The sequence below is a fragment of the Erythranthe guttata genome, chromosome 14, assembly GCF_056151865.1.
Source record: "Erythranthe guttata isolate IM_541 chromosome 14, IM_541, whole genome shotgun sequence".
NCBI lineage: Eukaryota > Viridiplantae > Streptophyta > Magnoliopsida > Lamiales > Phrymaceae > Erythranthe > Erythranthe guttata.
The window spans coordinates 22,165,419-22,191,765 of NC_142546.1; the positions used below are offsets into that span (position 1 = coordinate 22,165,419).

At 36.9% G+C, this 26,347-nt stretch overlaps 6 protein-coding genes across 9 annotated transcripts; 4 read left to right on the forward strand and 2 right to left on the reverse strand.

Moving 5' to 3' along the window:
- Nucleotides 1–264: 264 nt before the first annotated feature.
- LOC105959086 (DDT domain-containing protein PTM-like) lies at nt 265–6,590 on the forward strand. The gene is made up of 9 exons (XM_088814385.1): nt 265–1,627; nt 1,925–2,560; nt 2,675–3,494; nt 3,602–3,893; nt 3,999–4,123; nt 4,235–4,677; nt 4,773–4,801; nt 5,012–5,473; nt 5,574–6,590. Exons 1-9 carry the CDS (start codon nt 864–866, stop codon nt 6,389–6,391), a joined length of 4,389 nt encoding a protein of 1,462 aa, XP_088670511.1. The 5' UTR covers nt 265–863; the 3' UTR covers nt 6,392–6,590.
- Nucleotides 6,591–6,631: 41 nt separating this feature from the next.
- Nucleotides 6,632–10,536, reverse strand: LOC105959088 (Phototropic-responsive NPH3 family protein). 4 transcript variants are annotated; one of them, XM_088814389.1, is made up of 5 exons: nt 10,401–10,536; nt 9,520–9,786; nt 9,289–9,358; nt 7,809–9,029; nt 6,632–7,714 (listed from the first exon to the last, which is right to left on the reverse strand). In XM_088814389.1, the coding sequence occupies exons 2-5, from the start codon at nt 9,567–9,569 to the stop codon at nt 7,142–7,144; spliced, it is 1,914 nt and encodes a 637-aa protein (XP_088670515.1). In that variant the 5' UTR covers nt 9,570–9,786; nt 10,401–10,536; the 3' UTR covers nt 6,632–7,141. The 4 variants fall into 4 exon arrangements, with proteins under 4 accessions (XP_088670515.1, XP_088670514.1, XP_012838571.2 ...); XM_088814388.1 differs by having other exon boundaries at nt 9,983–10,525; XM_012983117.2 differs by having other exon boundaries at nt 9,520–9,590; nt 10,401–10,504.
- A 1,232-nt stretch (nt 10,537–11,768) lies between these two features.
- Nucleotides 11,769–15,389, reverse strand: LOC105959089 (UDP-D-apiose/UDP-D-xylose synthase 2). Its single transcript, XM_012983118.2, has 9 exons — nt 14,966–15,389; nt 14,373–14,465; nt 14,146–14,253; nt 13,084–13,198; nt 12,865–12,998; nt 12,678–12,779; nt 12,503–12,595; nt 12,220–12,355; nt 11,769–12,134 (listed from the first exon to the last, which is right to left on the reverse strand). Exons 1-9 carry the CDS (start codon nt 15,221–15,223, stop codon nt 12,022–12,024), a joined length of 1,152 nt encoding a protein of 383 aa, XP_012838572.2. The 5' UTR covers nt 15,224–15,389; the 3' UTR covers nt 11,769–12,021.
- A 1,373-nt stretch (nt 15,390–16,762) lies between these two features.
- LOC105958861 (GDSL-like lipase/acylhydrolase superfamily protein) lies at nt 16,763–18,416 on the forward strand. The gene is made up of 5 exons (XM_012982865.2): nt 16,763–17,146; nt 17,231–17,361; nt 17,447–17,680; nt 17,750–18,005; nt 18,073–18,416. Exons 1-5 carry the CDS (start codon nt 16,819–16,821, stop codon nt 18,264–18,266), a joined length of 1,143 nt encoding a protein of 380 aa, XP_012838319.2. The 5' UTR covers nt 16,763–16,818; the 3' UTR covers nt 18,267–18,416.
- Nucleotides 18,417–19,450: 1,034 nt separating this feature from the next.
- LOC105959092 (recQ-mediated instability-like protein) lies at nt 19,451–20,899 on the forward strand. Its single transcript, XM_012983123.2, has 4 exons — nt 19,451–19,666; nt 19,739–19,865; nt 19,952–20,013; nt 20,484–20,899. Exons 1-4 carry the CDS (start codon nt 19,547–19,549, stop codon nt 20,595–20,597), a joined length of 423 nt encoding a protein of 140 aa, XP_012838577.2. The 5' UTR covers nt 19,451–19,546; the 3' UTR covers nt 20,598–20,899.
- Nucleotides 20,900–21,256: 357 nt separating this feature from the next.
- On the forward strand, nt 21,257–26,274 carry MGT10 (magnesium (Mg) transporter 10). The gene is made up of 13 exons (XM_012983120.2): nt 21,257–21,888; nt 22,292–22,364; nt 22,596–22,666; nt 23,105–23,190; nt 23,290–23,380; nt 23,500–23,568; nt 24,167–24,247; nt 24,347–24,509; nt 24,624–24,669; nt 24,933–25,013; nt 25,135–25,217; nt 25,566–25,609; nt 25,715–26,274. The coding sequence occupies exons 1-13, from the start codon at nt 21,496–21,498 to the stop codon at nt 25,808–25,810; spliced, it is 1,377 nt and encodes a 458-aa protein (XP_012838574.2). The 5' UTR covers nt 21,257–21,495; the 3' UTR covers nt 25,811–26,274.
- Nucleotides 26,275–26,347: the final 73 nt, after the last annotated feature.

The window sequence follows — 26,347 nt, forward strand, 5'->3', positions numbered from 1 at the left end:
GTACAATAAAAAGATTCATCAAACGAATAGTTTAGTGAGAAAATTTTATTTTATTTTTTGTTTATAAGAAAATATAGTTTTTTCAGTAATTCAGTGTGATTTTTTATTTTTTTCGCGCTTGGTACACTTCAAATTAGGTTGGAGATAGAAGAAAATAACAGTTTAAATTTTCATTTTGGACCTCGGAAAAACTATGAAATTATTATCCTTATGAGGTTTTAAATATTCAATTCGGGGTGCATTGTTTATGATTATTGCGCTTCAAGGGTTCAAACTGTTATTAATATTTTTCAAGGGTATAAGGTGCTAAAATACTATAGTTGAAGGGTGTAAGGTGCCAATAAATTTGTGACTCCCGCCGGGTCGTGACTCGGAATCCGAGTCCCATTCAAATAGTAACTACTTCCCTAGACAGAGTGGGAGAGTGGCGAAGCGAAAAACCTTTTGATTAGGGCTATTCTCACCATTCCATAATCACACGCCGCTCTCAAATCTCTTCTTCTTCTTCAATGGCGGTTTTTCATTAGCATGATGGGGGAAACAGTACTCTGAGTTCATCCAACTCGTTCATTGTATATTTGTATTCACTATTTTATTGATTATCGTCTTTACACACAAAAGTACGTACATTGAGGCAGAAACCATAACGTTGCCGGAATAACAATCGATTAAAATTTATTTTCTGGCAGTTTATATTTCTTATTGGCTGCGTGTAATGAGATACGAAGGTTCTGAGATTCGTTTTGATGGGAATGTGATAGGATTGTTGATGGTAGCGACTGTGTTTTATTGTTGATTTTTTTGCAGAAAGGATTGTTGATTGAATACTAGTTTTGGGAGATTGGGGTGATTTTGCGGATCGAATGGCGCCGGAGAGCCGTCGGGGGAGAAAACGGAAGAGAAATAACGTGCAAAATGCGACGGATTGCAATGGCAGAAATAAGGTAGTGGTGACTAGGGCATTGAAATTAGTAGGCCGTTATGTGCAGAGAGAGTTTAAGGGCAGTGGGATTTTATTGGGAAAGATTGTGCTTTATGGTTCAGGTTCTTATGGGATAAACTATGAGAATGGGCATCACGAGAGTTTGAACTGTGGCAAAGTGAAGGAGATCCTTGTTGATGATGGTGATTTAACTGGTGAATGGTCTGAGAAGAAAGAGAAATTGGATGAACTGTTATTAAGTAATGATGTGGATGTCGAGGTTTTGAAGATTGAAAACAGATTCGATGCGAAAGATGCCAATCGTGTTGATTCGTCACCTTTGAGTGAAATGATCGACGGTGATGCTGATTCTTCGGGTGATTCATGTGAGGATATTCGAGGCGGTGATGTGGTGGAATTGGAATTGCCACCTGTTCCACCACTGGAATTGCCTCCTTCTTCTGGGCATATTGGTGTTCCGGAGGAGTATGTTTCCCACCTTCTGTCTGTATATGGCTTCTTGCGTTCGTTTAGTGTAACGCTGTTTCTACACCCATTTGGATTAGATGATTTTGTGGGGGCGCTCAATTGCCCTGTTGCGAATACATTGTTGGACTCTGTTCATGTTGCTCTAATGCGTGTGCTAAAGCGACATCTCGAGAGGCTCTCGTCAGATGGTTCTGAACTTGCATCAAAATGCCTGAGGTACTTCTCAATGGCTTTCGGTATTTTATCCTTGTTGAATAGAATCGTGAAATTTCAGTTAGGTTTCTTTTTCATTGTGTGAGTAACTGAATCTTGGAACAGCATTCTAGGTAATCATAGTAGCGTGTACTTTGATTGTCCTGCCATTGTTGCTCCAGTTGATGATGGTTTATCTTAAATATAGTAATGTTTGCTTATCTTTTATGCAAGTTATATATTGACTCAACTTTTATTTGCATTGTTATCAAATTAAATTACTGCAGTAAAATTGAACTTTCTTGCTCTTACTGCTTGTAGGTGTCTGGATTGGACCTTGCTTGATACATTAACTTGGCCGGTTTTCTTGGTTCACTACCTAATGTTGATGGGTTATAAAAAGGAACATGACTGGAAAGGATTTTATATCCATTCTTTGGAGAGAGATTATTACACGTTATCAGCTGGTCAGAAGTTAATAGTTTTGCAGATCATATGCGAAGATGTTCTGGATTCTGAAGAGCTAAGAACAGTAATGGATATGCATGAACAATCAGAAGTAGGAACAGACATAGATGCAAGTACAATGGTTGCAGCGGGGGCAAGTGAACCGAGAATTGCAGAACATAGTGAGATAAAGTGTTCTCTTGGTAGTCATTCTACGATGGAGTCTCAAGTTGGGAGTTTCACTGATGACGATGGTAATGGTGATGAATGCCGCCTTTGTGGGATGGATGGATTGCTGGTTTGTTGTGATGGATGTCCTTCAGCTTACCACTCAAGATGCTTAGGATTGAACAAGATGCTTATGCCCGATGGTTCATGGTATTGTCCCGAATGTAAAATAAATGCAACTGAACCCAGAGTTTTGAGAGGAACGTCTCTAAGGGGAGGACAGGTTTTAGGCGTGGATCTGTACGAACAAGTTTTTGTTGCCTCTTGTGACCATTTACTTGTGTATGTTTCTAATTTCATTTAGGCTTTGTTCCTTTCTTACTTTCAGTCCCTTCCTTTAGATATTTCTCACCTTTACTAATATTGCTTCGATACTTTCTGGAGATAATTTTGCAGACTGAAGGCCTCTATTAACTCTGGAGATTGTGTTAGATACTACAGCAGGCACGACATTCGTGGAGTGGTCCGTACTCTCCACTCGAAAGTTGAGCATGTTACTACGTATTCAGAAATATGCAGAGGAATAAATAAGTATTGGGAAATACCCCTAGACATCTTACCCTGCAATGAGATGCCTGAAGTTGGTTTGCAGTTAGCAAACAAAGAGGAATTTGGTGAATGTACTACCCCAGTTAAATACAATGGTATTGTGAATGGAAGTTATTGCTCGTACATGGGATCTTCCTTCAAAACATCTGGTTACATAAATTACTACTTGCATGGAGATTTCTCTGTATCTGCTGCTACTAATTTAGCACTTCTTTCATCCGAAGAAAATCAAGTTAGCGAGTCTCGCTCTTCAGATAACAAAGGGAAAGTTAAATGTGCCAGTGTTGCACTTCAGGTAAAAGCTTTCTCATCAGCCGCTGTGCGATTTTTCTGGCCCAATACAGAGAAGAAGCTCGTTGAAGTCCCGAGGGAAAGATGTAGCTGGTGTTTCTCTTGTAAGGCTCATGCAACAAACAAGAAAGGATGCTTGTTAAATGCAGCTGCTTCAAATGCGATCAGAGGTGCTATGAAAGTATTTGCCGGTGTTCGTACTGCAAAGAATGGGGATGGGAGAATTTCAGGAATTGCATCATACATTATATTTGTGCAGGAGAGTTTAAGTGGATTGCTCGTTGGTCCATTCGTCAATGATAATTTTAGGAAACAATGGCGCAAAGAAGTTGAACAGGCCACCACTTGCCATGCATTGAAGATCCTTTTGCTTGAAGTAAGCATTTGTTTTATCGTGGTTGATTGTCTTCATATTTGCTTATTTACAGTTGGTCATGCTATTTAATCATTCAATTCTAATTGCATAACTTTATTTGATTACAGCTTGAGGAGAATATACGTAGCATTGCCCTTTCTGGAGATTGGACAAAGCTTCTAGAAGGGTGCTCTACTAAATCTTGCTCTTCTCAGATTGCAGCAAGTGCTTCTAAATCAAATCAGAAACGCAGACCAGGCAGACGTGGCAGAAAACCTTCTACTGTGCATGAAGTTGAGGTTGTTGGTCGCAAAGATATGTTAACTGACTTCACCTGGTGGCGAGGAGGTACAGTGTCGAGGCTTATGTTCCAAAGAGGGAATCTTCCATCTTCACTTGTTAAAAAATCAGCCCGCCAAGGTAAAAAAAAAAAATTTCCTTGTTTGAGAAGGCTGTGATGTTCCTTTTTATATACGATGATCTAAAATTCTAGAACTAGTTCACTGACAAGTATAAGCATATCAGGTGGTTTGAAAAAGATACCCGGTATACATTACACTGAAGGAAACGAGATTCCCAAAATCAGCAGGCAGCTTTGCTGGCGTTCCACAGTTGAAATGAGTAGGAATACGGCACAACTTGCACTTCAGGTGCCATTTTGTTGATTCGTATATTTTTTTGAAATTGTATATACACTTCGATTTTTTCTAGCAAACATTTACTTTGGGGAGCTATCGCGTTCTTTTTGGTATTTGCCTCAGGTCAGATACCTTGATTTTCATGTGAGGTGGAGCGATCTTGTTCGTCCTGAGCAGAACAACTGTGATGGAAAAACCTCCGAGACAGAAGCTTCTGCTTTTAGAAATGCTTGTATTTGTGATAAGAAAGTAGTGGGACATGAAATTAGATACTGTGTTGCCTTTGGTAATCAGAAGCACCTGCCCTCTCGTGTGATGAAAAATATAGCAGAAATCGAGCAAATGATGGAAGGGAAGGAAAGATACTGGTTTTCAGAGACATGCATCCCTTTGTATCTAATTAAAGAATATGAACCAAAAATGCATACAAACAATCCTGTGAATGTGTTGACCAAACTTCAGAGGAGAAAGTTCAAGGGTAATAACCGTAAAAATATATTATCTTATCTCTTCTGCGGGCAACATAGCATGGTTTGTTGTTCATGTCATCAAGATGTATTCTATAGGTATTTTACTCCACACAGTTTTATTTTCCAGTACATTCACCTTTTTATTCCCCCTTTTATTAACTACTATTATTTTGGATGCTGTTGTTATTCAGGAATGCTGTCAAGTGCAGAGTATGCCAAGGTACTGCGACGATAAATCATATACTTGCATCCACATGAAACGCGTCCGACTTACCACTTTGCCTGTTATACTTTCAAAATTGAAATTTTATAATACTAGAAGAAATTAACTATCAATATTAGAATAAAGTATCCCGGTGCAAATTAAATTCGTAGTTATCTTAAAGCACAAAAGCTAATTCATTATAAATATATTTTTTCTATTTGCCAGAATTCTGTCATGAGCAATGTGCTACTAGTATAGCTGTCAATACAAGCGAGGAAGTTGAAATCACCTGCAAGAAATGCTGTGAGACTCAGAACGCCACTCGAGTTGAATCCCCGAAAATTCCTCTGCTAATTCCAGGACAAGACATTCTAAAACTGGATATACCCACCAAAGGTGTGCAATTAGTCGGTCATAAGGAACCATCAGCATCTGTTGGAAGTTTGGAGCATTCCTCTAAAGTGAAATCAATCAATCGCTCTGCAGCTGCGAAGGGAAAAGGTAATAAATCGAACTGGGGTCTGATATGGAGGAAGAAGAATTATGAAGACACTGGCATTGATTTCAGATTGAGAAACATTCTTATGAGGGGCAATCCTAATATTAACTTGAAGAACCCTCTTTGCCGCCTTTGTAATCAGCCGTACAATGCTGATCTCATGTACGTTCACTGCGAAACATGCCAATGTAAGAGTAAATCTCTCTTGCGAATTCTTCATTTCAGATTATTTTATGCCGACGCGAAGTGATTAATATGCCAATGTGTTCTGTTTTGTGCCCATTGCAGATTGGTTTCATGCTGATGCATTAGAATTAGACGAGTCCAAGATTTTTACCTTGGTTGGATTCAAATGCTGCAGGTGCCGCAAGGTCAAATCTCCTGTATGTCCTTACTTGGATCCAGAGAAAAAGAAGGTATTGGAGGGCAAAATGGAGATTCAACAATCTGCGAAGCAAGAGATTTCAGCCACGGAATTTGATTCTGGTATATTCTCTGAAGTGAATAATGGAGGGAATAATGCCACTGTATCTAGTCCTGCTCCTCAGAAGTTGCCACTCAGAAGGCATATCAATCAAGAAAATAAGAATGCTCCTTTTGAAGCAAAAAATGTCTTTAACTCGTCTGAGAAATTCTCCGAGATTGAAGTGCGCAGCCCTTCAAAAGCAAACGGTGTTAGCTGTATGCCGGATTTATTTTCCTCTCAAGCTCAACCGATTGCATCTAAGGAGAATTCTGATGATAATATGGAACTCGGAACTCAGACCTATTTCTCTCTTGATGAGTTGCTTGAATTTGATTATGATGGTAGCCATGCAAATGACAGAGAATCACCTGAAAATGTTGTAATAGAAAATTGCAAGAGTTCGTCTATACCAGCAGAAAACGAAGCACTTGAGAAGACGCGCAACCAGGAAGAACCAATCACGTCTGTTGAAAAAGCTACCAAGATAGTGAAGTGTAAGATTTGTTCCAGTACAGAACCTTGCCCAGATCTCTCGTGTCGTATTTGTTATATATCGATACATAGCCGTTGTTCACCCTGGTTTGAATCGTCGTCTTGGGAAGATGGGTGGAAGTGTGGCAGTTGCCGTGAGTGGCGATAGTAGGCATTTGAGGTGCCGCTATCGCAATTGTGAAACTCTTACTTCATTTGTGGTTTATGCACACTCTTTTAATATCCATACGAAATGGCTTCATTTTGAGTGAGAGAGGCCATTCAACCATTTTTAACTTCTATTCTTTTATTTTATTTTTTGTAGTTATTACTATTTTCTTTAATATTAAATGTAGAATATTTATTAAGTCAAGACTTATTATATCCTCAGAACATTGAAAAAAGAAACTTTGGACGTAGACACATTCGTATTTCCCGAGATCCCTATCAACTGGTACATTATATGAACAAGAGGAACCAACAATCGACAATCGTACTATTTATATGCGCTGCATACCGATACAATATAACACTATAACGTTGAAAGAAACGGGCATAGCTGTAATAACATGTATATATGAGAGACACACTTACAATGTGTTCACCTTCTTTGGATCCAAAAGCGTATAATTTACTTGTACAACATACTATGGCAACGGTATTAAACTACCAACACTCTGCTTGTGCATCATAAACTCGATTTATTCTGTGCTACACCTGGTGCATTGCACCAGGTGATATTCAAACACACACCCACATGTACATGTGCGTAATTATATGTAAATTTACGGTGAGATGCTACTACTACCTGGTGTAGCACAGAATAAACCCAATAAGCTCGTGTGTTCCGATAAATATCCAACTTCTCCATAGCAAGAAAAAAAACCTGACCTGAGATTTCTCCGACGAAAAAATATGCTCAAACCAGAGAGAAACTCTTTCCATGCCGATGATGACAGGTGGACGGCCGAGATCGCTCGACAGATGCTCTTGGAGTGGGCGATGAGCTCTCGAGGATGTCGACGTTTGAAGACCGAGTAAGCAATTTACATCCAAGGCCTTTAGCAATAAATCGAGGAGAAGAACTGATGTAACTATGTGATTTGCTCACCCTTTTCATCTCTTCCTTAATTTGAACAAACTCTTGTTCGAGCTCTCCAACTCTAGACCTCATATTTTCCATGTCAATTTTTAGACCTTGGTTCTCGCGGACAACATTTACCCATCGATCTCGCTGGACTATTTCACCGCCTGTTTCGTGGGGATTAGCAGAGAGGGGAGGCGCAGGGGCATTTTCGGCATCAAAAACATTGAGGCAGCTAGCTAGAGCTGTTTTCAACTGGATCTGCTCGAAGAACAAGACTTGTAGTAGGACTCTGAGTGGCAGCCTCTCGTTTTGAGATGCATGTGCACAAGCATCGATCGAGAGCTTCCGGAAATCGATGATGCTGCACAGCTGCTCTCGGTCTTTATCCGAGAGCCACGAATGTTCCTGCACATTTCAATCTAAATTTGTCAAAAAAACTAATAAAGAAATAGAAAAAGTAAAAAATCAGAGGTACATCATTGTAAAATAAAAAAAGAACCTTGAAGTATATATCGAGTGAGCGGTATAGCCCATCATGCAACAATCTAGAAGATTCCGGTAACGCTTCTGCTAAAGAACGTATTTTTCCAGGCTTCAAATTTACATCAGAAGCAACCTCGGCCAGATAATTATCCACCAATTTAGCAACTCTCTTCAACCGCTCAAATGACGGTGATGCCCCTAAGTCAAACGAAGACGGAGACAATACAGAATCCACATTGGGCTCAGAAGATACAAAATGACCAATCATCCTCTCAACACAGTCACTGTTATACAAAGTATCCGAATCCGAATAACTAGGTATCAATAAACTATCAAGACTAGCCAATTCCAGCTGTGCACCTATTCTCCTTTCCAAATAATCCTGACACGTGTCATTAACTCCCAAAATCAATGCAACCCGTAAAAGCCCCAACAAAAAACGGCAAAAAGATTTACTCTTTTTCTCGGGAAGTAATTTTACGACCCGTTTCAATAGAGCGCTCTGATCGACATTGGCAGGTGTCATGCTGAAACTGGCAACCGCCCTCGACGCACCCCCTTGCACTACCACCCCCTGCCTCCTGTCCAATCCCGGAAGGTATTTCTTACAGTAGTACATTATCGCACGAGCGATATTTTCTTTCCTTACCCCTTTTGCTTCCATTGTAAGAACTAGCCTCTCGAATAAGTCAACGCATAGATACGAGATGTCTTCAAACCACCAATCGGATTCGTTGCTTTGGATTTTGGCACCGGTGTTTATTCCGTTCCAAAGGATGGTGCCACCTGGACTCTGTAAACTACCGTACATCATCATTGGCCATCCGAATAGAGACGGATCTGTACAGATCATCACAGACAGAGCATTTGTACATTTGTTTATGATTTGGAGTTTGTCTGCTCTTGTAATAATAACTGGTTTGCAGCTTTGGAGGGTCAAAATGCAGTCTTTCCAGTGGCGTAAAATGTGCTTGTGGAAGTAATTCTCGGACTTGGATAGTAAATTGTCTTCGCCGTAATTGTCGGTCATCTCCAGGTAATCTGCTGCGCAGTATAAAATTACGATGTTTTTCGGTGTTAACTCTATGCGGGCCCCGTAGCAGAATTTGACTGCAGTGAGAAATGTGTCGGCCCCACCCGGGAATTCTTGGAGAGTTACTGTGAGTATCTTGTCGCTGGTGGTTTGAGATTCTTCGACGATAGTTGCTATTTTCCCACATCTTGAAATAAGTGGAAACTGGAGGATACATGTATGTATATATATACTTCTATCAGATTTCAAATGCAATACGACATAGATGAAAAATGAAGTCTTTAACTTCGAAAAGATACTTTTAACTAAAATGGTAACAGATATCAAATGCAAAAGACAGCCACCGACAGAAGAACTTGAAACTCTTTGTTCTCCAAATAATAGAAATCAACAAGAAAACAGTCCAAGAAACAAGCATAAAACCATAAAAGGAAAAGAAAATATATATATATATATATTTCACCTTGTGAAGATGGAAGTTTACTTCATCCACCACCACTAGAATATCGCTCGGCAAATTTGCATTGCAGAACCTGACATGAAACAAATAATTCATACTGTGAAATTGCCCATAACATCTCATTTTGTGATTATTTACTTATGCTTTTTCTTCCAATGAGTGTAAATCTAGACTTAAAGATTAACACAAACTTAATACTTGTAAATCTAGAGAGAGAGAGAGAGAGAGAGATACCAGTCATTTTCTTGACGATGGAATCCAGAAACTTTCCCAGCAGGAGGCATCACTAGCAAATCTTTTCTTTTCTGTAATTGAATTTACTACCAAATCTTCTTCTTCTTCACTAATAAACGCCCAATTGAATTGAATTCAATTCAAATTCCCTCTCTTTTTCTCTCTCTCTCTCTCTCTCTCTCTCTCTCTCTCTCTCTCTCTCACTCTTCAAACCAAAAAAGGGGTCCCTTCATTTGAATTCACTTCAATTCAATTCATAAGAAAACCCTGATATCATCATAATTATTCTCACAGCTCAGCACTTCATTAATTAAGCACAAACATTAAAGAGCATACTCCAGAACAGAAAAAGACCACCCCACCAACCATTTCAACAACAAATCACCAATTTTTCACCCAAAAAAATAAAATAAAAAATAAAAAATAAAAAATAAAAAGAAAAGAAAAAAGAACAGGGGTTTACCGAGTCAACTTCCGTCATACTCATCAGCAAAGCCAAAAAAAACAAACAGCAATTATGACTCATAAAGACGCTACCTTTACAGCCTGCTGTCCATTTTTTTTGCCTATGAAAAATAAAGCCCCACCCATTGTTCCTAAACACACATCTACAGCATGGGCGGGCCATACCTTACCGGCCTTACTCAAGTCTACTTTATTAAAGAATAAATAAATTAATTAGATGAATATATAAACACCTAGTTATAGACAAAAAAAGTACAGGCTATGAAAAAGAAATGAATCTGGAGAGAAGGTGACAAAGAACCGGCGTAAATAAAATAAAAAATTGTAATAAAAGAAAAGGTATTAGTTTCTAAAAAGATTCGAACTTGTCCACAATACGCTTTCAGTCATTTGTGTTTGGATGGATGGATGGATACCTTCTATTTGGGTATTTGCATGTGCTGACACTGACACGCTGTTCGGGCCGGCCAAAGGAACAATTCATCTAAAGACAGACAGACAAGTAAACATCAGTAATCATGAGAGAGAGAGAGAGAGAGAGAGAGAGAGAGAGTAAAAATATAATATTTGTGTGTGAGGCTTTTTGTCGAACAGTTGGTGGGTATAGGTTTTATGGAATGGAACTCAGAGGTCCTGGATCCAAGAAGGCCGAGGCTTTGGTTTTAGTGCTGCTGCGCATGCGAACATAATTAAGACACTTCTTCTTCAGTTAATTCCAACCAAGTGATATATATATATATGATATGATATATCAGCTCAAATATTATTGTATTAAACACTTCAATCTAGTAAAGTATATTATATGACTTAACTAAAATTAAATGTCAAGATATTCTTCAGCAAGTATGATGATTAGTCAATAGACAATAGTCCACCATTAAGATATTAGTGCTTTTGAATATTGATTTCCTTCCATTTCCATGTGTATGTGTTACAAAGAAAAAAAAAAAAAAAAAAAAGATTTCCTTGCATGTGAGGAGAAGATCTTGGTTCGATTTTCTTTAACCAATGAGTATTAAATCTTATTAGTTATTTACCAAAGTCAATTTAAAAGGAAATTTAAATAAAACGGTGAGTATTATCCTTGTAATTACAGAACTCCCAATTATTCCGTAATTACATAACTGTCACTTATTAAATAATTACAAAACCTTTTTTTAAAGAGTAATTAAAGGATTGCCATTTAGTAGTAATTACGGAACCGCTACTCCCACCAGTAATTACAAAACTACTTGTAAGAGGAAATGTCACTTTGCTTTATAGTTTGGGAAAGAAACAAAGAAGAACGTAACAATCTCATTTATGAAATTATTCTTTTAAACTTGAGTGAGAAATAAGAAATAGCTTCGATTCAAATTTTGAAATTATATTCTAAAATATTGGTAGTAAATATTCATGAGTTGGAATGTTGGATCCCGTTAGACTTTATTGAAGCTTTTGTTGGTATCGCAAATTTCCAGAGGCCCAAATGCTTCGGCCTCAGCAACTTAGCCCACTCCATTTTTTTTTGATAAACCATGCAAATTATTTTACTGACCAGAACCTGTTATTTTTTATTTTTTATTTAATTATTTATTTATTTATTTATTTATTTATTTATTTTTATTTTATTTTTTTGAGGAAGAGAAGAACCTGTTAAAGGCTGCCTGCCTATATACACAAGAAAGACAACCTTGCTAACTCTCTTCAACACTCTGCTGAAAAATAAGAATCAATTCACTTATCTAACCAAATACAGTTCAGGTAGGCATATCCGACCGAAACACAACAAAAAAAAATTCCACAACGAAAAAAATATATCAATCAATAACCAAATATTTATAAAATACCTTCAACTTAAAACTGTGGAAACAGTAATACAAGATGCTCCATTTTTAGGCAAACTAGGTACGGATACGTAAAATTAACTAACACCACCACCACCCCCAAAAAGGATACTGCTTTAGCCATAAGTAGCGGGGTGATCTCTCAAAAGATACAAGACTACTTAATTAAAGAGAAATTATTTTCTTACTTTTCTTTTCTTGTTTTGTTTTTTTAACTTGAAACCGGTACTGAAGTAGATTTCTTTACAGCTTCGGCGTATGTTTTGTGTTGGTAAGTAAGAGTTGATTCAAGCAAATCCCAAAGTGATGTCTTTGGGTTCCATCCTGGGAAATATGCAATTAAAGAAAGTAGGTCAGAACAAGTAGAAAATAGGTAACATTTTGCATTGCTTTAACGATGATTCTTTACCAAGTTGTCGGTTGATTATAGTCATGTCTGGAATTCTCTTGTCACTATCATCATATCCTTCACCATAGAACTCTTTGGAGCTTATATCAATGGTAGGTGATGCTAGTGCTGGCTCTCCACTAACCTTCGTGTAAACCTGCATGCGTGCAATAAAAAAAAGTGGAACTTGAGAAATTAGTTGTTCGATGGAGGAAGTTTTCTCTCTTTTAACGGAAAAAAAAAAAGGACGGAAGGTACATGAAAAGTTAACACTAACAAAGAAAGTTGCAAAAACTCAAATTACCTGAGTCATCATTTCTGCAAGCTGTCTGACCGTAACTTCATTGTTAGGATTGCCCACGTTAAATATATGACCATTAGCCCTGGCTGGATTTTCCTGAGAAAAACCACCCCACTTAACCAAAATTTTACAGATTAATATCATACACAAAATATAAGGGAGACAATGTAGAGCATACAATCATCAAAAGAACAGCTTCGATGGCATCCTTAATATAAACAAAGGTTCTCTGAGATTCGCCACCATCCACAAGCTTCAGTGGTTCACCCCTCAATAGATTCTGGACAAAAAAGAGAGAGCAAAATGGAAATGAGACAAGCTCAAATAATATCGAATAATCGATTCATGAGCTAAAATGATCTTACATTGCTAAAGCAGGCCAGAACTCTCGGAACACCCTCGCTTGGACCATCAATTCCAGGTATGAAATCCATTCTGGGACCAATCCAGTTGAAGGGCCTCACAATTGTAAACTCGAGACCATTCTCAGCACCTTCAGCTGTAGCACAAGGAATATAAGAACAATATAATGTGTAGCTTCAATTCTAAAACTGTTATAATAGAATACGAGACCATTAACTAACCATAGATAAGCCTCTCAATCAACTGCTTTGCGCATGCATATGACCACCTCTGTTTCTCAATAGGGCCAAAAATGCAAGGGGAGGTATCTTCGCTCAGAACATAATTAGCAGGGTCCTGGTGAAGATGAATAATGATTCAGAAAATTTTCAACAAACTATTTAACCGAGTCAAATTGAATCATAATCTACAAGGTCTCCTTGGTTATTACTTGATAAATAGAAGCACAATACTACGACGTACCGTCAGGGAATGAATTGCATAACAGTAGTATTAAAATGAAACATTGCAAGAGTATTAGTATTATCAGCACATACAAAAAGAAACAAATAAAAAAAAACTACAACTAGAATCAGTCTCAAACTACGGATTAAAATCTATATAATGCTTTTGATGTATTTATCTTCCTGAAAAGAGGAATAAGTCTTTCAAGTTTATATAGAAGTTTTATTTACATAATGGTACACTATAATATCCCACAACTTTCAGTGAACTTCTCTGCACAATTTCCATGTCTCTTCAATGTTCGTCTACAATTAAGAAGTCTAATCAACTCTCACTAAAAAGCTCCACTATCAGATCTCAGAAGTTTCAACTTTCGATGAATTTTCTTCCACTTAGTTTAGTCAAAGAGATTGCTTATTCTTTTTGTTAATTATACATCTCGCTCTGTCCATCAAATAAATAAATCCACCAGATCATATATATGGAGGCACCAGCTATGAACAAGAAACTAAAAGTCAATGCATTATTCAACATATTGGATGATCTAACAGAAACAATTTATTCACATATTATATATTTAATCAACATCTTCAATGATTTGACTAGTGAATGGAAGTTAAAAGTCAACCAAAAAGGTTCCATTACTAGCGACATTTATCTTGAATACATGATACAATTGATTAGAACTTGTAAAGCCCCTCTACCGAATTTGGGCCAGTATTCATGTTATTTCACCAATGTTCATGTTTTTAACTTTCAAATTGATTCATGCCCAAACCACACATCTTCAACTTACAAGACTAATTTAGCAACTGAGAGGAAATGAGAGCAAAGTTTACCTGTCGTAAAGGGCTATCTTTGGGTAAAAAGCAACCAACCGTTTTCCCATAAACTTCACAAGTCGAGAAATGTATGAGGCGTTTGCTGTTTTCAGAACAGTATTTAACCTAAATCCACAAGAATAAATCAATTTCAAAATGATTGACACACACTCAGTCAGATGTTTCTATCAGTCAAATTAGACATCGCGGGTGCAAATTGGTAATAACACAGAAAAAACACTTACCACAGGGAGAGCATCAATAAAATTGCTGTAAATTGTGTCAAGAGGACGTGTGTTGTAATCTGCTGGAGTGCATATAGCAGCAAGGTTAATGGTCTACACCACAAGGAAAGTTCAAGATTCAGAGTCAGACCATGTCAAAATCTTATCGTCTAATAAATGTATTATATTATTCAAACAATCACACCACTTCCACTGCCATAGCTAGAAATAAATACGAAAACCATTGAGCTATTGCCAGTGAACCTGGTATATAGAAATAACAAAAGAAGAACAAATCCTCTAGACTGTAAAACATTTATACTAGTCTCGCATAAAAAATAAATTTAGATCCGCCAAGATTAAGAATACAAATCAAGATCTAAATGAACTCCAAATGTTGGGGGTGCACTTACTTGGCATGCACAAAATTCAGCTCAATTACAGAATTAAAATTAAAGGAGAGCAAAACAAAACGGAAAGATGAAAACGGAAATCACCAGCAAAAAAAAACTCTGACAATCACAATCAAGATCTGATTTAGAGGCGCAACCAGAAAACCAAACACATTTGCAGAAATGCAGAAAATAAGAGCCAAAAAAGCGAAGGTAAATTACGAGATCCGCCATGCGAATGAGGCCTTCGAGGCGAGAGTCGTTCTTAATGTTGATGCGGTGAAACTGGATGCGTTCGGCCCAAGGCTCGAGGAGGTGCTTGATCTTGTCATTGTACACATCCACCGCCAGCACCTTGTGCGGCGTCTCCTCCATCAGCTTCTCGCACAAATGTGAGCCGATGAAACCTCCGGCGCCGATCATGCATATAGTCATCGGCTTAATCGGATTTCCGTCCAGATCTGCTCTCGAACTCCCCATTTTCTATGCGACGGTGGGAAATTTCTTATTCTCTTCGGATTTCGATAGGTTTTGATTTTGAAATAATGCGCGTCGATTATCAATTACGCAATTGGGGATTTGGAATCGGGGAAGTTGAAAGGGAAGAGCGAATGAGGTATTTAAAGCTGGAAAAAAGGAGGGAGGGGGCGTTTCCCAGAGTATGACTGCTGTTCTCGGGTGACACGTGGGCGATTTGAAACTTGGGAGTAGTGATAGTGATATTTATTTTATTTTTTATTTATTTATTTAATCTCAATTTGTAATTTCACATTTTACATTAAATAGTGTTAATGTGTCTTACAACTAGCGGCCATGGTCATATTGAGACAATTTATCAAGTGCAGGGGCAAATCGATACAATCAAGAATAAAGGGAATAAATTATAATGTGATACCGAGTCAAAGTGAAATTTATTATATTCAAAGTTTTAATGATTGTAAGTAACTCTGTTTTATTTTTTTATTTTTTTTTAGAATAGAGTGAAAAATAATAATGATATAAACGGGAACCTCAACCTCAAATTTTATATATGATTCTCATGTTCGTAAAAAATACATTTGGTCCCTCATGTTTTAAAAATTCAACAATTTTAGTCTTTTTGTCAAATTTCCGTTAAAACTAACGGAATTAAACGTGTTTCCATTGTTACCGTAACTGACAGACTAACTATAAATTGATGAAAATGACAAAAAGTAGTCAAATTAATATGAGGGATTAAATGCATGTTTTTATGAATATGGGGACCAAATAAGAAATAGTTGCAAACTTGAAGGATGAAAACTGTAAATTTCCCTGATATAAACCATGTGAATTGTGGGCCCAATCCATTCAATGCGAAAACATATGGGTCCAGAGTAAGAGGCCCAGAGGCCCAATTAGAACCATCTTTTTAAAATTTGCTTAAAGCTTTGGAATCTCACTAATATTTCCAAGTTAATAATTTATTTTGATTTTAGTGGAAAAAAAAATATTTGACGAATTTATCCTTTTGTACTTTTCATTTTTTCTTTAGCATTTTACTAATATTAGGGCAAAATTGAAAGAAAAAAAAAAGCCCTCTCGTACCTAAACATCTAAAACAACGTTTAATTTAGGAAAAAAGAAAATATGGCCGACACATGATAAGTAGAATAAAATATAATAATGAATAATCAATTATATAAAATAGTAAGAATGAAATATTTAATTTCTAAGGTGTTTAGTTGGTGAAGTAAGGAGAGCAAGACATCTAATGACTCGAGTTCAATACTTTTAGGTTGAGTTTATCGCACATACTTTGTCGTCTACCTAAAATTTAATTATAAAGTGGCAACCCTAATTAAACGACTAAGTACCAAACGAGAGAAGATTTCTCACAAGCCAGACCAGCTCATAAAACACAAGCAACACACGCCACATACTTTGGTCCATTTCTTTGAACAAAAAATCTTGAAATGGCAATCTTCAAGAAGAAGGGATCTCCCAATTTCTTTTTTTATTCGCTTTTGTTGATATCTTGCATGGATTTGAAATTGCTGGCACAAAATCTAACAAGATGTTGCCATTTCAACCAATTATGCCAATTATTTGTATCAATGCAAAACTCATTTAAATTGATCTTTCAAACACCATATTTTACATACAAGGAATACAAATTAAAAGAAATCATGATCAAGAAAATTTCAATTTTTCCTATGATAAACTACTACGTTTTTCTTGTAGTTTTATTCGTGATCGGCACAGTAAAGGCGCAACCTTTAGTTCCTGCGCTTTTCATATTCGGGGACTCGGTTGTTGATGCAGGCAATAACAACAATCTCGAAACAATCGTCAAAGCCAATTTCCCGCCTTACGGAAGAGATTTTATCGAACACAAATCAACCGGCAGATTCTGTAATGGCAAACTTGCCTTGGACTACACCGGTATTTTTTATGAATTAACAATTTTTTTAGAAATTCAAAGAGTAAGAAAGCGATTGTTTTAATTCGTTATTTTTTTTCCTCCAGCTGAAAACCTCGGATTTACGTCATATCCACTGGCCTACCTCAACAAACAAGCTAAAGGCAAAAACCTCTTGATCGGAGCTAATTTCGCCTCGGGTTCTTCGGGTTATTACGACAGCACAGCAGAAATTTACGTAAGAACTTAAGTAAATTATGCGACTAATAATTCGAACCCTTTAAAACAATAAGATTAATTTTATTTTTTTTGTTTTTTGTTAGAACACTATTTCATTAAGCAAACAGGTGGAGTTGTACAAAGATTACCAGAAAAAACTCGCGACACTTGTCGGAAAAACCAACGCTTCGTCAATAATAAACAGTTCGATCCATTTCGTTAGTGCCGGCAGCAGCGACTTTATCCAGAACTACTACATCAATCCTCTGTTGTACAACACGTACGCAATTGATCAATTCTCCGACATTCTCTTGCAATCGTACACCAAATTTGTGCAGGTAGTTAATTAAATAATTAACCAAGATCAAATTTAGTCGCACATTTACAACTACGTTTATTATATACAGGAGCTGTACAATTTAGGAGCGAGAAAAATTGGAGTGACGACATTGCCACCACTAGGATGCGTACCGGCAGTTATTACCATATTCGGCGAAGACAACAATAACTGCGTCGAAAAAATTAACCGAGCAGCAATTTTATTTAATAATAAATTGAATTCAACATCTCAGAAATTACAGAGCAATCTCTCGAATCTCAACCTTGTTGTATTGGATATTTACCAGCCTCTTCATAACCTTGTCATTAATCCAACTGATTATGGTAATAAATAAGACATTTTCTTAGTGCAGGATTCAATTAAATTTTCTAATATTAAAATTAATTGCAGGGTTTTTGGAAGCGAGAAAGGCGTGCTGCGGGACAGGATTGATTGAGACATCTATACTGTGTAATAAGAAGTCACCGGGAACATGTAAAAACGCGACGGAGTATGTTTTCTGGGATGGCTTTCATCCGTCGGAGGCGGCAAACAAGGTTTTGTCCGATGATTTATTGGCTGCCGGAATTTCCCTCGTCTCGTAATTGATAATTCCACATAATAATAATATTGTTCTACTTCAACTTTGATTTGATCTTGGTTATATACAGTGTCTTTCTTTTGAATTCAATTGATCTGTTGCATGTAATTGTAATTTTCTTGTTCTGGTGTGAATTCAAGTTGTATCAAATAAATGATGGCAAATTACGACCACCTTTGAGGTAAGGCCAAATTACGAAAAAACTCTTCTGTTTGCATAATTACATGCACCCAGTACTCCTCAACTATGTATTATCTTACAAAAAAATCCATCAAGTTGATACATTTAGGGACATTCATTAGGTAAAAAAATTAGAAATTGCGGTATGCCAAAATTTCATACCGTTTAGCATTTGGTTCATTAAATAACGAAATAACAAACTTTTATTAAAAGTATTTTAAAATTTGATTTTTTTAAATTTATTTTTAATTAATTTTAGTTTAAATACTAATATTACATATATGAATAAATGCATAAAAAAAAAAAAAAAAAAAAAAACTGAATACCCCCCCGAATTAGTGATTCGGAAATCGACATTTACGAATCTTCGTTCGGTTCGGTTCGATCGGTTACTGACCGGATGAACACTCGTGCGTAAATTTGACATCGTAAGAGCAACTCCAATGGGAGTATCAAATGGATTATCAAATCCATAAACCACCTTTTTGATATTCCAAAATTAAAATTTTCCACTCCAATGGGAGTATCAAAGTGGGTAAGTATTTTGATATTCTACCTCTTTGAATGTAAAAATACATCCCGGAAATTGAGTTATCAAAAAAATAACTACCTAAACACCCAATCACAAAATGACACGTGGCAATTACAAATAAAACCACTAAAAAACTTCCAATTGATTATTGATTTAGATAACCATGGTTGGAGTAGATAAATTGTAAATAAATATTAAAATATTATCTTAATTATCAAATGAGTATTTGATAATCCAATTTTGATGTTTAGCATTGGAGTTGCTCTAAGGGTGGATGTGTAAGACAATACATAGTTGATGGGTGGTTGTAATTATTCAAACAAGAGGGAATTTGTTACGTAATTATATGTTACCTAAGGGGGTGGGCCGTAATTTGACCAATAAATAAAAAAAGATAGAAAGCGTGGGAAAATATATGAAAGCGTGGAATTGGATTAATATAATTGAGGGGGTTATGTCAAATACATAATGTTAAATATGGGTGTTCTCCTAATTTTGAAATGTAGTGAGGGGGTTTTACTACATTTTGCCAGAAAAGAAAGGGTAAAAAGGAGAAAGAAAGAGAGGGAAAAATGGATTACAGTCTAGCAGCATTGAAGCTGCTCTGCGTACAACTGGGAAGCGCCCATCAAACGACGTCGCAGAACGCCTTCACTCTCGGCGGCATTCTCTTCCAACGCGCGTGGCTACAGGTGCGTGTACTTTGTGCGCGTAGATTCCGTTTATTTTCACCCCGTTAAACCCTAAACGGACGAAATTTTCAGGGAGTTCTCGTCTCCACACCTTCCTTCTCCGACGGTGGTCGGACCGCCCGATTACAACTCGACGATGGAACCGGCGTCGCCGATTTATTCCTCTCCGGCGACTTTCTTAACCGCAGTTGGGAAACAGGTCCGATCAATATTCCTCATCTTTTTTAAAATTAATAAAAAAATGCGCAATTGATTGCTTATATTATGGTTATGCATTTCTTCTAGGGATGTATGTAATGGTGGTTGGTGGATATTTTGTCGGTGCTGGTGATGCCCCAATGATTAAGGTAAAATTATTATTTTCTTCAGGCACATGCTTCACTGCTAACTGATTAGGGTTCTTTGCTGAGTAATTGTGGTGATTTAAGCTTTTTTTTTTTTTTATATTAGTTTTCTCTGATAGTTGATGTTTTCTATCCATTGATAAATTTACGAATATGAATGTTGAAGCTGTGTACTCGTCGATGATCGAATTGGTATTACTTTTGCTTATATAACTTTGGGATTTTTAGTTACTGATATTAACTTTCACAGCTGCATATTTTATTTAGCCATGAATTGTGATAAAGTATATCGATGCAAACGTTATACAATAAGGCCCCCATCAGGCCATCATATTGTTGTAACCTTTCGTTTCTAGCACTTCGCGATTCAAACTAAAGGGAGTGTGTGTGTGTGGGTGTGTGTGTTTTGGCATTATTGCAATTTCAAGAATCAATATGTATGCTGAACGAATATAATGTGGTCGAATTCTCAGGTTCACAAGATTGTCGATCTATCACCGTTTCCAGATAGGGAGTCAATGTGGTATCTTGAAGTAATGGAGGTCTTCAAACTTTTTTACCAGCCCCTATTTGAAGAAAGGGATTGACCGCCTCTCGTTTCTGCAGTTGTACGTGATTCAATGTCGATATTGTTCCCCTCAATATGAGTAAGAGATTGTAAAGGAGAGTGGTGAAGAAATTCATTAAGCATCATATCTACTCTGTTTTCGGCCCTGAAAGCTCTTATAGTCTGATTAGAGTTCGGTTTATAGATTGAACGAATTTTAATCGAAAGGTTTTTTTTTGTTCTTTTTCGGCTAGTTCACATTACCATTTTGTTCTCAATTACACTCGGTTGCCATTTGGCTAAAAAAGAAAAAAAGTCGATTTTATGCTAGTTTGAATTAAATCTTCTTGTACCAACAAAGAGTTGACAAGGAGTTATATCAGTTTCAAGATTATTTTCTTACAATCTAGAGCTTGACTATCTTGCAAGGAATGACCGGACAATTGGATCAAGTGAGCTTGCGTTAATTGACGCAAGTTCGAATTATTTGACCAATCTATTATATGTGAATGTATGTTTACTAGTGTGACTCATATTTTGATAGACATTTTTATTTTAAATTTATGGCTATTTTTTTCTATTAGATATTTCAGAAAATAAATTCCAGTTTCAGATTTTTTTTTATTATTAAAAAAATAGATTCATAATTTTTTTTAATAAAACTAGATATGAAAACGATAAAACCATTTAACGGCATTTAATTAGACTCAACAAAATAAATTAAAATAGGTGGACGCAGCTTCTTCACAATAATTAACGAACCATTCTCAACCACCAGCCTCATCGTCCCTTTCTCTCTCTAAAACACCACCCCACCTATACACACACATACATACATACACACTAACACATACACCTCTACGAAAATCTCGCGAATCTACATTCCAGTCGGATTTTTTCTTCACAGCGTCAGCGATATATACACGGATGTACTCGTAATGGCGACTTCCACTCCGTTCTCTTCACAGCATTCCCCGAATCTCCTTCAATTGCCGCTCCACTCTCCCCAATTTCGCCTAATTTTGGCCGGAATTTCGCTTTCGCGATCGAAATGTGACTTATCGCGCAAACTGTTATTGTTTCAGCAGCAGAGGAGCTGGGATCCCCTGCGGCCCGTCGCAGTCAAGGAAGTTGGGATCAGGTGTTTTCCGGAACCAGCGGAGGAGAGTGACAGAGCTGGGGAAGTTATCTTAGATAAAATTGTGGATGACGTGGCAGGGAATAGCGTCACGGTTGAGGAGGCGATTGGTCAGGATTTCTCCAATGGTTCTCAGAGAATTCCAGTCTCCGGTGATTCTCTCTCGCTTGGGATTCGGGAACCTGTCTATGAGGTCGTCTTATTGGACTAACTGATTTCCATTTTTTAATTTCTTTTAAGTTTGGTTTTCGGAATTTGATTGATTTTGATACGGTAACAGCAATTTCTAGTTATTTATCTCCGAACTGTAATTTGCCATTGATGCGTACAGTTACTGAACAAAATATTTTGTAGTTTGTTAGTATCGGGGAAAAGTGGAGCAGTTAGCAGAAGTAAAAGAGATTGAATTATGGAGGGACTTATTCCTAATTAAATAGATAAGAAATAAAGCAGATGAGAAGAGAGAGAAATAAAATAAATCGAGAAGTGATGTTTTGCGTTTCCCCCCGTTTTGTTTGTTCACTGTAGACTGTACATGCAGACCAGTAGAGAAGTGTGATCGTGTGTGTCTCATATTATCCATTTCCCATCAACAGGTTGTGGAAGTAAGATCTAATGCGATGGTATCAACAAGGAAAATTAATCGAAGACACTTGCTAAAATCGAGCGGTAAGTAGAAGATGGTGACATGGTTCACTTACTTTTTTGATATCAGAAAAGATCAGCATGTAATCATTTCATATTCTCTCACTTAGATTACGTCTTCTTTTTTCTGTCACTCTTATTCACAAATAGTCTGTTGATTCTTTATTTTGGATTACAGTGTGTGTGCTTTTATCCTTTTTCTTGAACTATTCTTATAATATTGTGGTTATTTTTCTCCGAACATAATGTTTACAGGTCTCCGACCTCGAGATATTAGAAGCGTTGATCCATCATTGTGGTTAACCAACTCAATGCCTTCGTTGCTGGTAGGAATTGCGATTACTGTCTCTGAACATCATTGTGTCACTCTTATATACGTTTAACCTATATAGTATGTTAAAGTCTTAAATTCGGTATTGCCTAAATTGTGTTGCATAAAAGAAAATCTTACATTTAGCCTCTAAATTTAAAAGATGAAATTCGGACAATAAACCACTTTAAAGACGCTTCAGTATTGCTCTATGACTCAATTCTTTGATAGTGAACCGTACCAATTATCAAACAAAGCAGCAGTTATGCCATCTGGTTCTAGTTGTTTCTCCACCGTATCATGATGAGTTGTTAACTTGACATTTTTAGGACCAATATTAGCTAGAAAATGTTAAAATCATAAGAAGACTTTTCTGAAATTTCTCTCTGTAGTTCCTCTTACTAAAGCAACTGGCTGTTCCTGATCATACATCTTATGTTTGAACTTTATTAAGGTACGTGAGTATGCAATTTTGCTGAATTTGGGTTCTTTACGGGCAATTGCAATGCAAGAGCGTGTTCTTATATTCAACTATAACCGGTATTTGCTCCTGATATATTATATGTATTTTGTTGTCAATTCAGAACATATTTCTCACATATTCTCCGTGAACTAATATTTGATTATGGCTATCAACAGTAAAGGGGGAAAAGCTTTTATAGATACATTGTTACCCCGATTAAATCCAAAGAACATGAATGGAGGGCCCTCGATGCCATTTGTTCTTGAGGTTTGTTATCCCTTGCATCAAAATCTTTGCACCAGTCATTTGTGGTGGTGTTGCTTTTCGGATATCATAGGCCTTCACTTTAAAGAGCCTGACAAATCTACATTGTGAATTTTTTTCAGGTGGTCGAGGCGGCACTACATTCCCGAATACAACGTCTGGAGAAGCTGTTAATGGGTTTGGAACCACGGGTGAGCAAGGAACATTGTGATTGTATATTTTCTGAAATCTTCTGCCTGTCTTTTATTGGGTGGGTATATGTAGGGATTTCTTTATTGCACTTCTGCATAGTAATTGATGGGAAAGGGTGGAGCTATGCAAATCGTTAAAGTAAAAGGTGGTCATCTCTGCGTTACTGTTACTATTCTCAAATGTCCGCTAATTCTTTTGTTCTGCACTGAATTAATAGGATGTAATCATGTAACTGGAAAACTTGAATAGTTACCCCCAAAGCATAGGAATTAGGATAACATGAGAAACAACACATAAATTTTATGTCTGAAGGTAATCCAGCAAACGTAATTACATACATAATGTATGTCCTCCAACTTCCTAGATAAAGGTATTCTCAAGTCCTTACCTTTACAAACAGCTTGGATTGGGATCACATTTTGCTTTGGTCGTAATAGTTATTAGTGTTCAGATACTTACCTGGCATTGTGCTCAACAAAAGATTATTTTGCTCCCCTAACGAAAACTGGCTAAACCAGCATACAAAAGGTATATGTTTCGGTCTTATATAGCTAAAAAAAATCCATGTTTACATATGTGCTAGCTACTATTTTGCAGGTGCAAGGTTTACTTGAGGTTCTTCCTAATCGATTGACCGCCGATGTATTGGAAGAACTTCGAATTAGCAAGCAGCAATTGGTATATATAGAACATCCCTCCCCTTTATTCTAGTGATCGTGATGTAGACCACTTGTTTAATATATCACTATTCATCTAGTTCTATTTCTTTGATTAAAGGTTGAATTGGGCTCAAAGGCTGGGGCTCTTAAACAAATGCTGCTTGATATTCTTGAGGACACTCATGAAATACGACAGATTTGTATTATGGGAAGAAATTGCACTCTTGCAAAAAACGATGAGATGGAATGCCCTGTTCCCTTGGAGAAGGAGACAGCTGATGGTAAGTGGCACATAGGTTATCTCATACCAAGAAATCAAGAACATCTCTTGTGATCATATATATATATATATATATATATATTTAATTCTGAATATTGGAACTCGTGTTTCTCAGAGGAAGAGGAAGAAATTGAAATGCTTTTGGAAAACTATCTCCAAAGGTAAGCCAGTCCGAGACATCTTTCAGTCAGTGCAAACAAATTTTGGTGCCTGTTATTGTGTTATGTGGCATCATAGGACACTTATCTAAAAGCATGGGATAAACAAACACTGGATAAAGTTTTTCCTTTCTGACAAAACAGCTATCATTCACTTCACTTCACTTAAAAAAAAATGGCCTTATAAATGACCTACAACCGGACCCAAAGGTCATTGAATCCTTGACCTAATTTGTCAGTATAATAATTGTTTCATGCAACGGCAGATGTGAATCTTGTCATGGTCAATCAGAGAGGCTACTCGATTCAGCAAGAGAAATGGAAGATTCAATTGCTGTTAACCTCAGGTTTGATGTTTGATCATTAGGTTCATTTCTTTGCAATGCTGACTTTAACGAATTTGATAACCTTATTATTATCATCAGTACTTGGTGTGATTAATAGAATCCCATAACATTCTCTTCTCAGCTCCAGGAGGCTTGAAGTAAGTAGAGTGGAACTTCTACTTCAGGTCGGAGCACTTTGTGTTGGAGTGGGTGCCTTAATTGCAGGTACTTAGTTGATGATGATGATAATTGATAGACCTATTCAGTTCTTTTGCATTGGCATCTCTTTTATCCAGGCATGTTATGCGTGTGCGTGTGTGTGTGAGAGAGAACATGCGTCTATAATTTATACTAAGGTTTTAACTCCCAAATTTCAATCCCCTCATTGAAATATAAAATCTCTATTGGGAGGTGATTTAGAGGTAGGGCTGCAGAAGTCTTTTCTTGCTCTCCAAGATTTAATATGGTCTGCTGATAATAATAAATCTGCAGTACAATTGTCTGCATTTCAATTTGACTTTTAGGGAACATATTATACAATTTTCAAGCTCATAATAAGAACTTAATTGGCAGGTATATTTGGCATGAACTTGAGGTCATATCTTGAGGAACAAGTGGTACGTATGCATTCCCCACCCCGATCTCCATTATTTAACATTTATTTTCCTGAAATGTGTGCATTTTAACTGAAAGAATTTTATTTTGTTAATTTGCTCTTGCAGTTTGCCTTTTGGATCACAACGGGAGGGATTTTTTTTGGCGCTGTGGTCGGGTTTTTTCTCATGTACTTATACCTCAGGAAAAAGAAAATTCTATGAGCATCGACCAGACACTTCAATACGTAAGCAAATACCCTCTTCAACTCTTGCTACTTTTCGTTCGATATTTCACAGAAGGCTATGGATGTATATATCTATATCTTTATTGGAGGAGTCCATGGATCTGTCACATGAGAAACATACATACATCCGCAGATGAACGGATAAAATCGTAACTGTGAAAAGCTATTTAGCGGTTAAGAAATATGAGAAGCACACCCGTATGTCCTCCACCTATATGAAGGTTAAGGGCATAATCCAGTGTGCTTGCAAGATTCCTTTTCAATTATTAACAAGGTAGGCGTAGCATTTAGGTGGCTTCCTTTGTATGAGGGAGGTTTTCTTCATAAAGTTAAAAATGAGTTGCATTACATGATGAATCTGCTGTTGTTACCCATCTCATAAAATCTCAACAAGGGGCTTTTAATTGTTATTAATCATTACTTAAGTCTTCAGAATGCCAATTTCTCTTTGCAATTTAGGTTGACTAATTTATGAGGAATCTCCATTTCTTCCTGTGAAATAACAAAGCCTAAT

Excerpts from the sequence above, each read along its gene's own strand:
- LOC105959086 (XM_088814385.1), top strand. The coding sequence starts at position 864 with ATGGCGCCGGAGAGCCGTCGGGGGAGAAAACGGAAGAGAAATAACGTG. Across the intron at positions 3,495-3,601 it reads TGAAGATCCTTTTGCTTGAA|CTTGAGGAGAATATACGTAG; the intron begins GTAAGCATTTGT and ends ATTTGATTACAG. Across the intron at positions 4,124-4,234 it reads CGGCACAACTTGCACTTCAG|GTCAGATACCTTGATTTTCA; the intron begins GTGCCATTTTGT and ends TATTTGCCTCAG.
- LOC105959088 (XM_088814386.1), bottom strand. The coding sequence starts at position 10,147 with ATGGCCCGCCCATGCTGTAGATGTGTGTTTAGGAACAATGGGTGGGGC. Across the intron at positions 9,591-9,982 it reads GTATGACGGAAGTTGACTCG|AAAAGAAAAGATTTGCTAGT; the intron begins GTAAACCCCTGT and ends ATTCAATTACAG. Across the intron at positions 7,715-7,808 it reads CACTCGATATATACTTCAAG|GAACATTCGTGGCTCTCGGA; the intron begins GTTCTTTTTTTA and ends TGAAATGTGCAG.
- LOC105959089 (XM_012983118.2), bottom strand. The coding sequence starts at position 15,223 with ATGGGGAGTTCGAGAGCAGATCTGGACGGAAATCCGATTAAGCCGATG. Across the intron at positions 14,254-14,372 it reads TTATTGATGCTCTCCCTGTG|GTTAAATACTGTTCTGAAAA; the intron begins GTAAGTGTTTTT and ends TTGTGGATTTAG. Across the intron at positions 12,596-12,677 it reads AAGCTGTTCTTTTGATGATT|GAAAATCCAGCCAGGGCTAA; the intron begins GTATGCTCTACA and ends GGTTTTTCTCAG.
- LOC105958861 (XM_012982865.2), top strand. The coding sequence starts at position 16,819 with ATGCAAAACTCATTTAAATTGATCTTTCAAACACCATATTTTACATAC. Across the intron at positions 17,362-17,446 it reads ACAGCACAGCAGAAATTTAC|AACACTATTTCATTAAGCAA; the intron begins GTAAGAACTTAA and ends GTTTTTTGTTAG. Across the intron at positions 17,681-17,749 it reads CGTACACCAAATTTGTGCAG|GAGCTGTACAATTTAGGAGC; the intron begins GTAGTTAATTAA and ends TATTATATACAG.
- LOC105959092 (XM_012983123.2), top strand. The coding sequence starts at position 19,547 with ATGGATTACAGTCTAGCAGCATTGAAGCTGCTCTGCGTACAACTGGGA. Across the intron at positions 19,667-19,738 it reads TCCAACGCGCGTGGCTACAG|GGAGTTCTCGTCTCCACACC; the intron begins GTGCGTGTACTT and ends CGAAATTTTCAG. Across the intron at positions 19,866-19,951 it reads TAACCGCAGTTGGGAAACAG|GGATGTATGTAATGGTGGTT; the intron begins GTCCGATCAATA and ends CATTTCTTCTAG.
- MGT10 (XM_012983120.2), top strand. The coding sequence starts at position 21,496 with ATGGCGACTTCCACTCCGTTCTCTTCACAGCATTCCCCGAATCTCCTT. Across the intron at positions 23,191-23,289 it reads CTTATATTCAACTATAACCG|TAAAGGGGGAAAAGCTTTTA; the intron begins GTATTTGCTCCT and ends GGCTATCAACAG. Across the intron at positions 24,670-24,932 it reads TTGGAAAACTATCTCCAAAG|ATGTGAATCTTGTCATGGTC; the intron begins GTAAGCCAGTCC and ends ATGCAACGGCAG.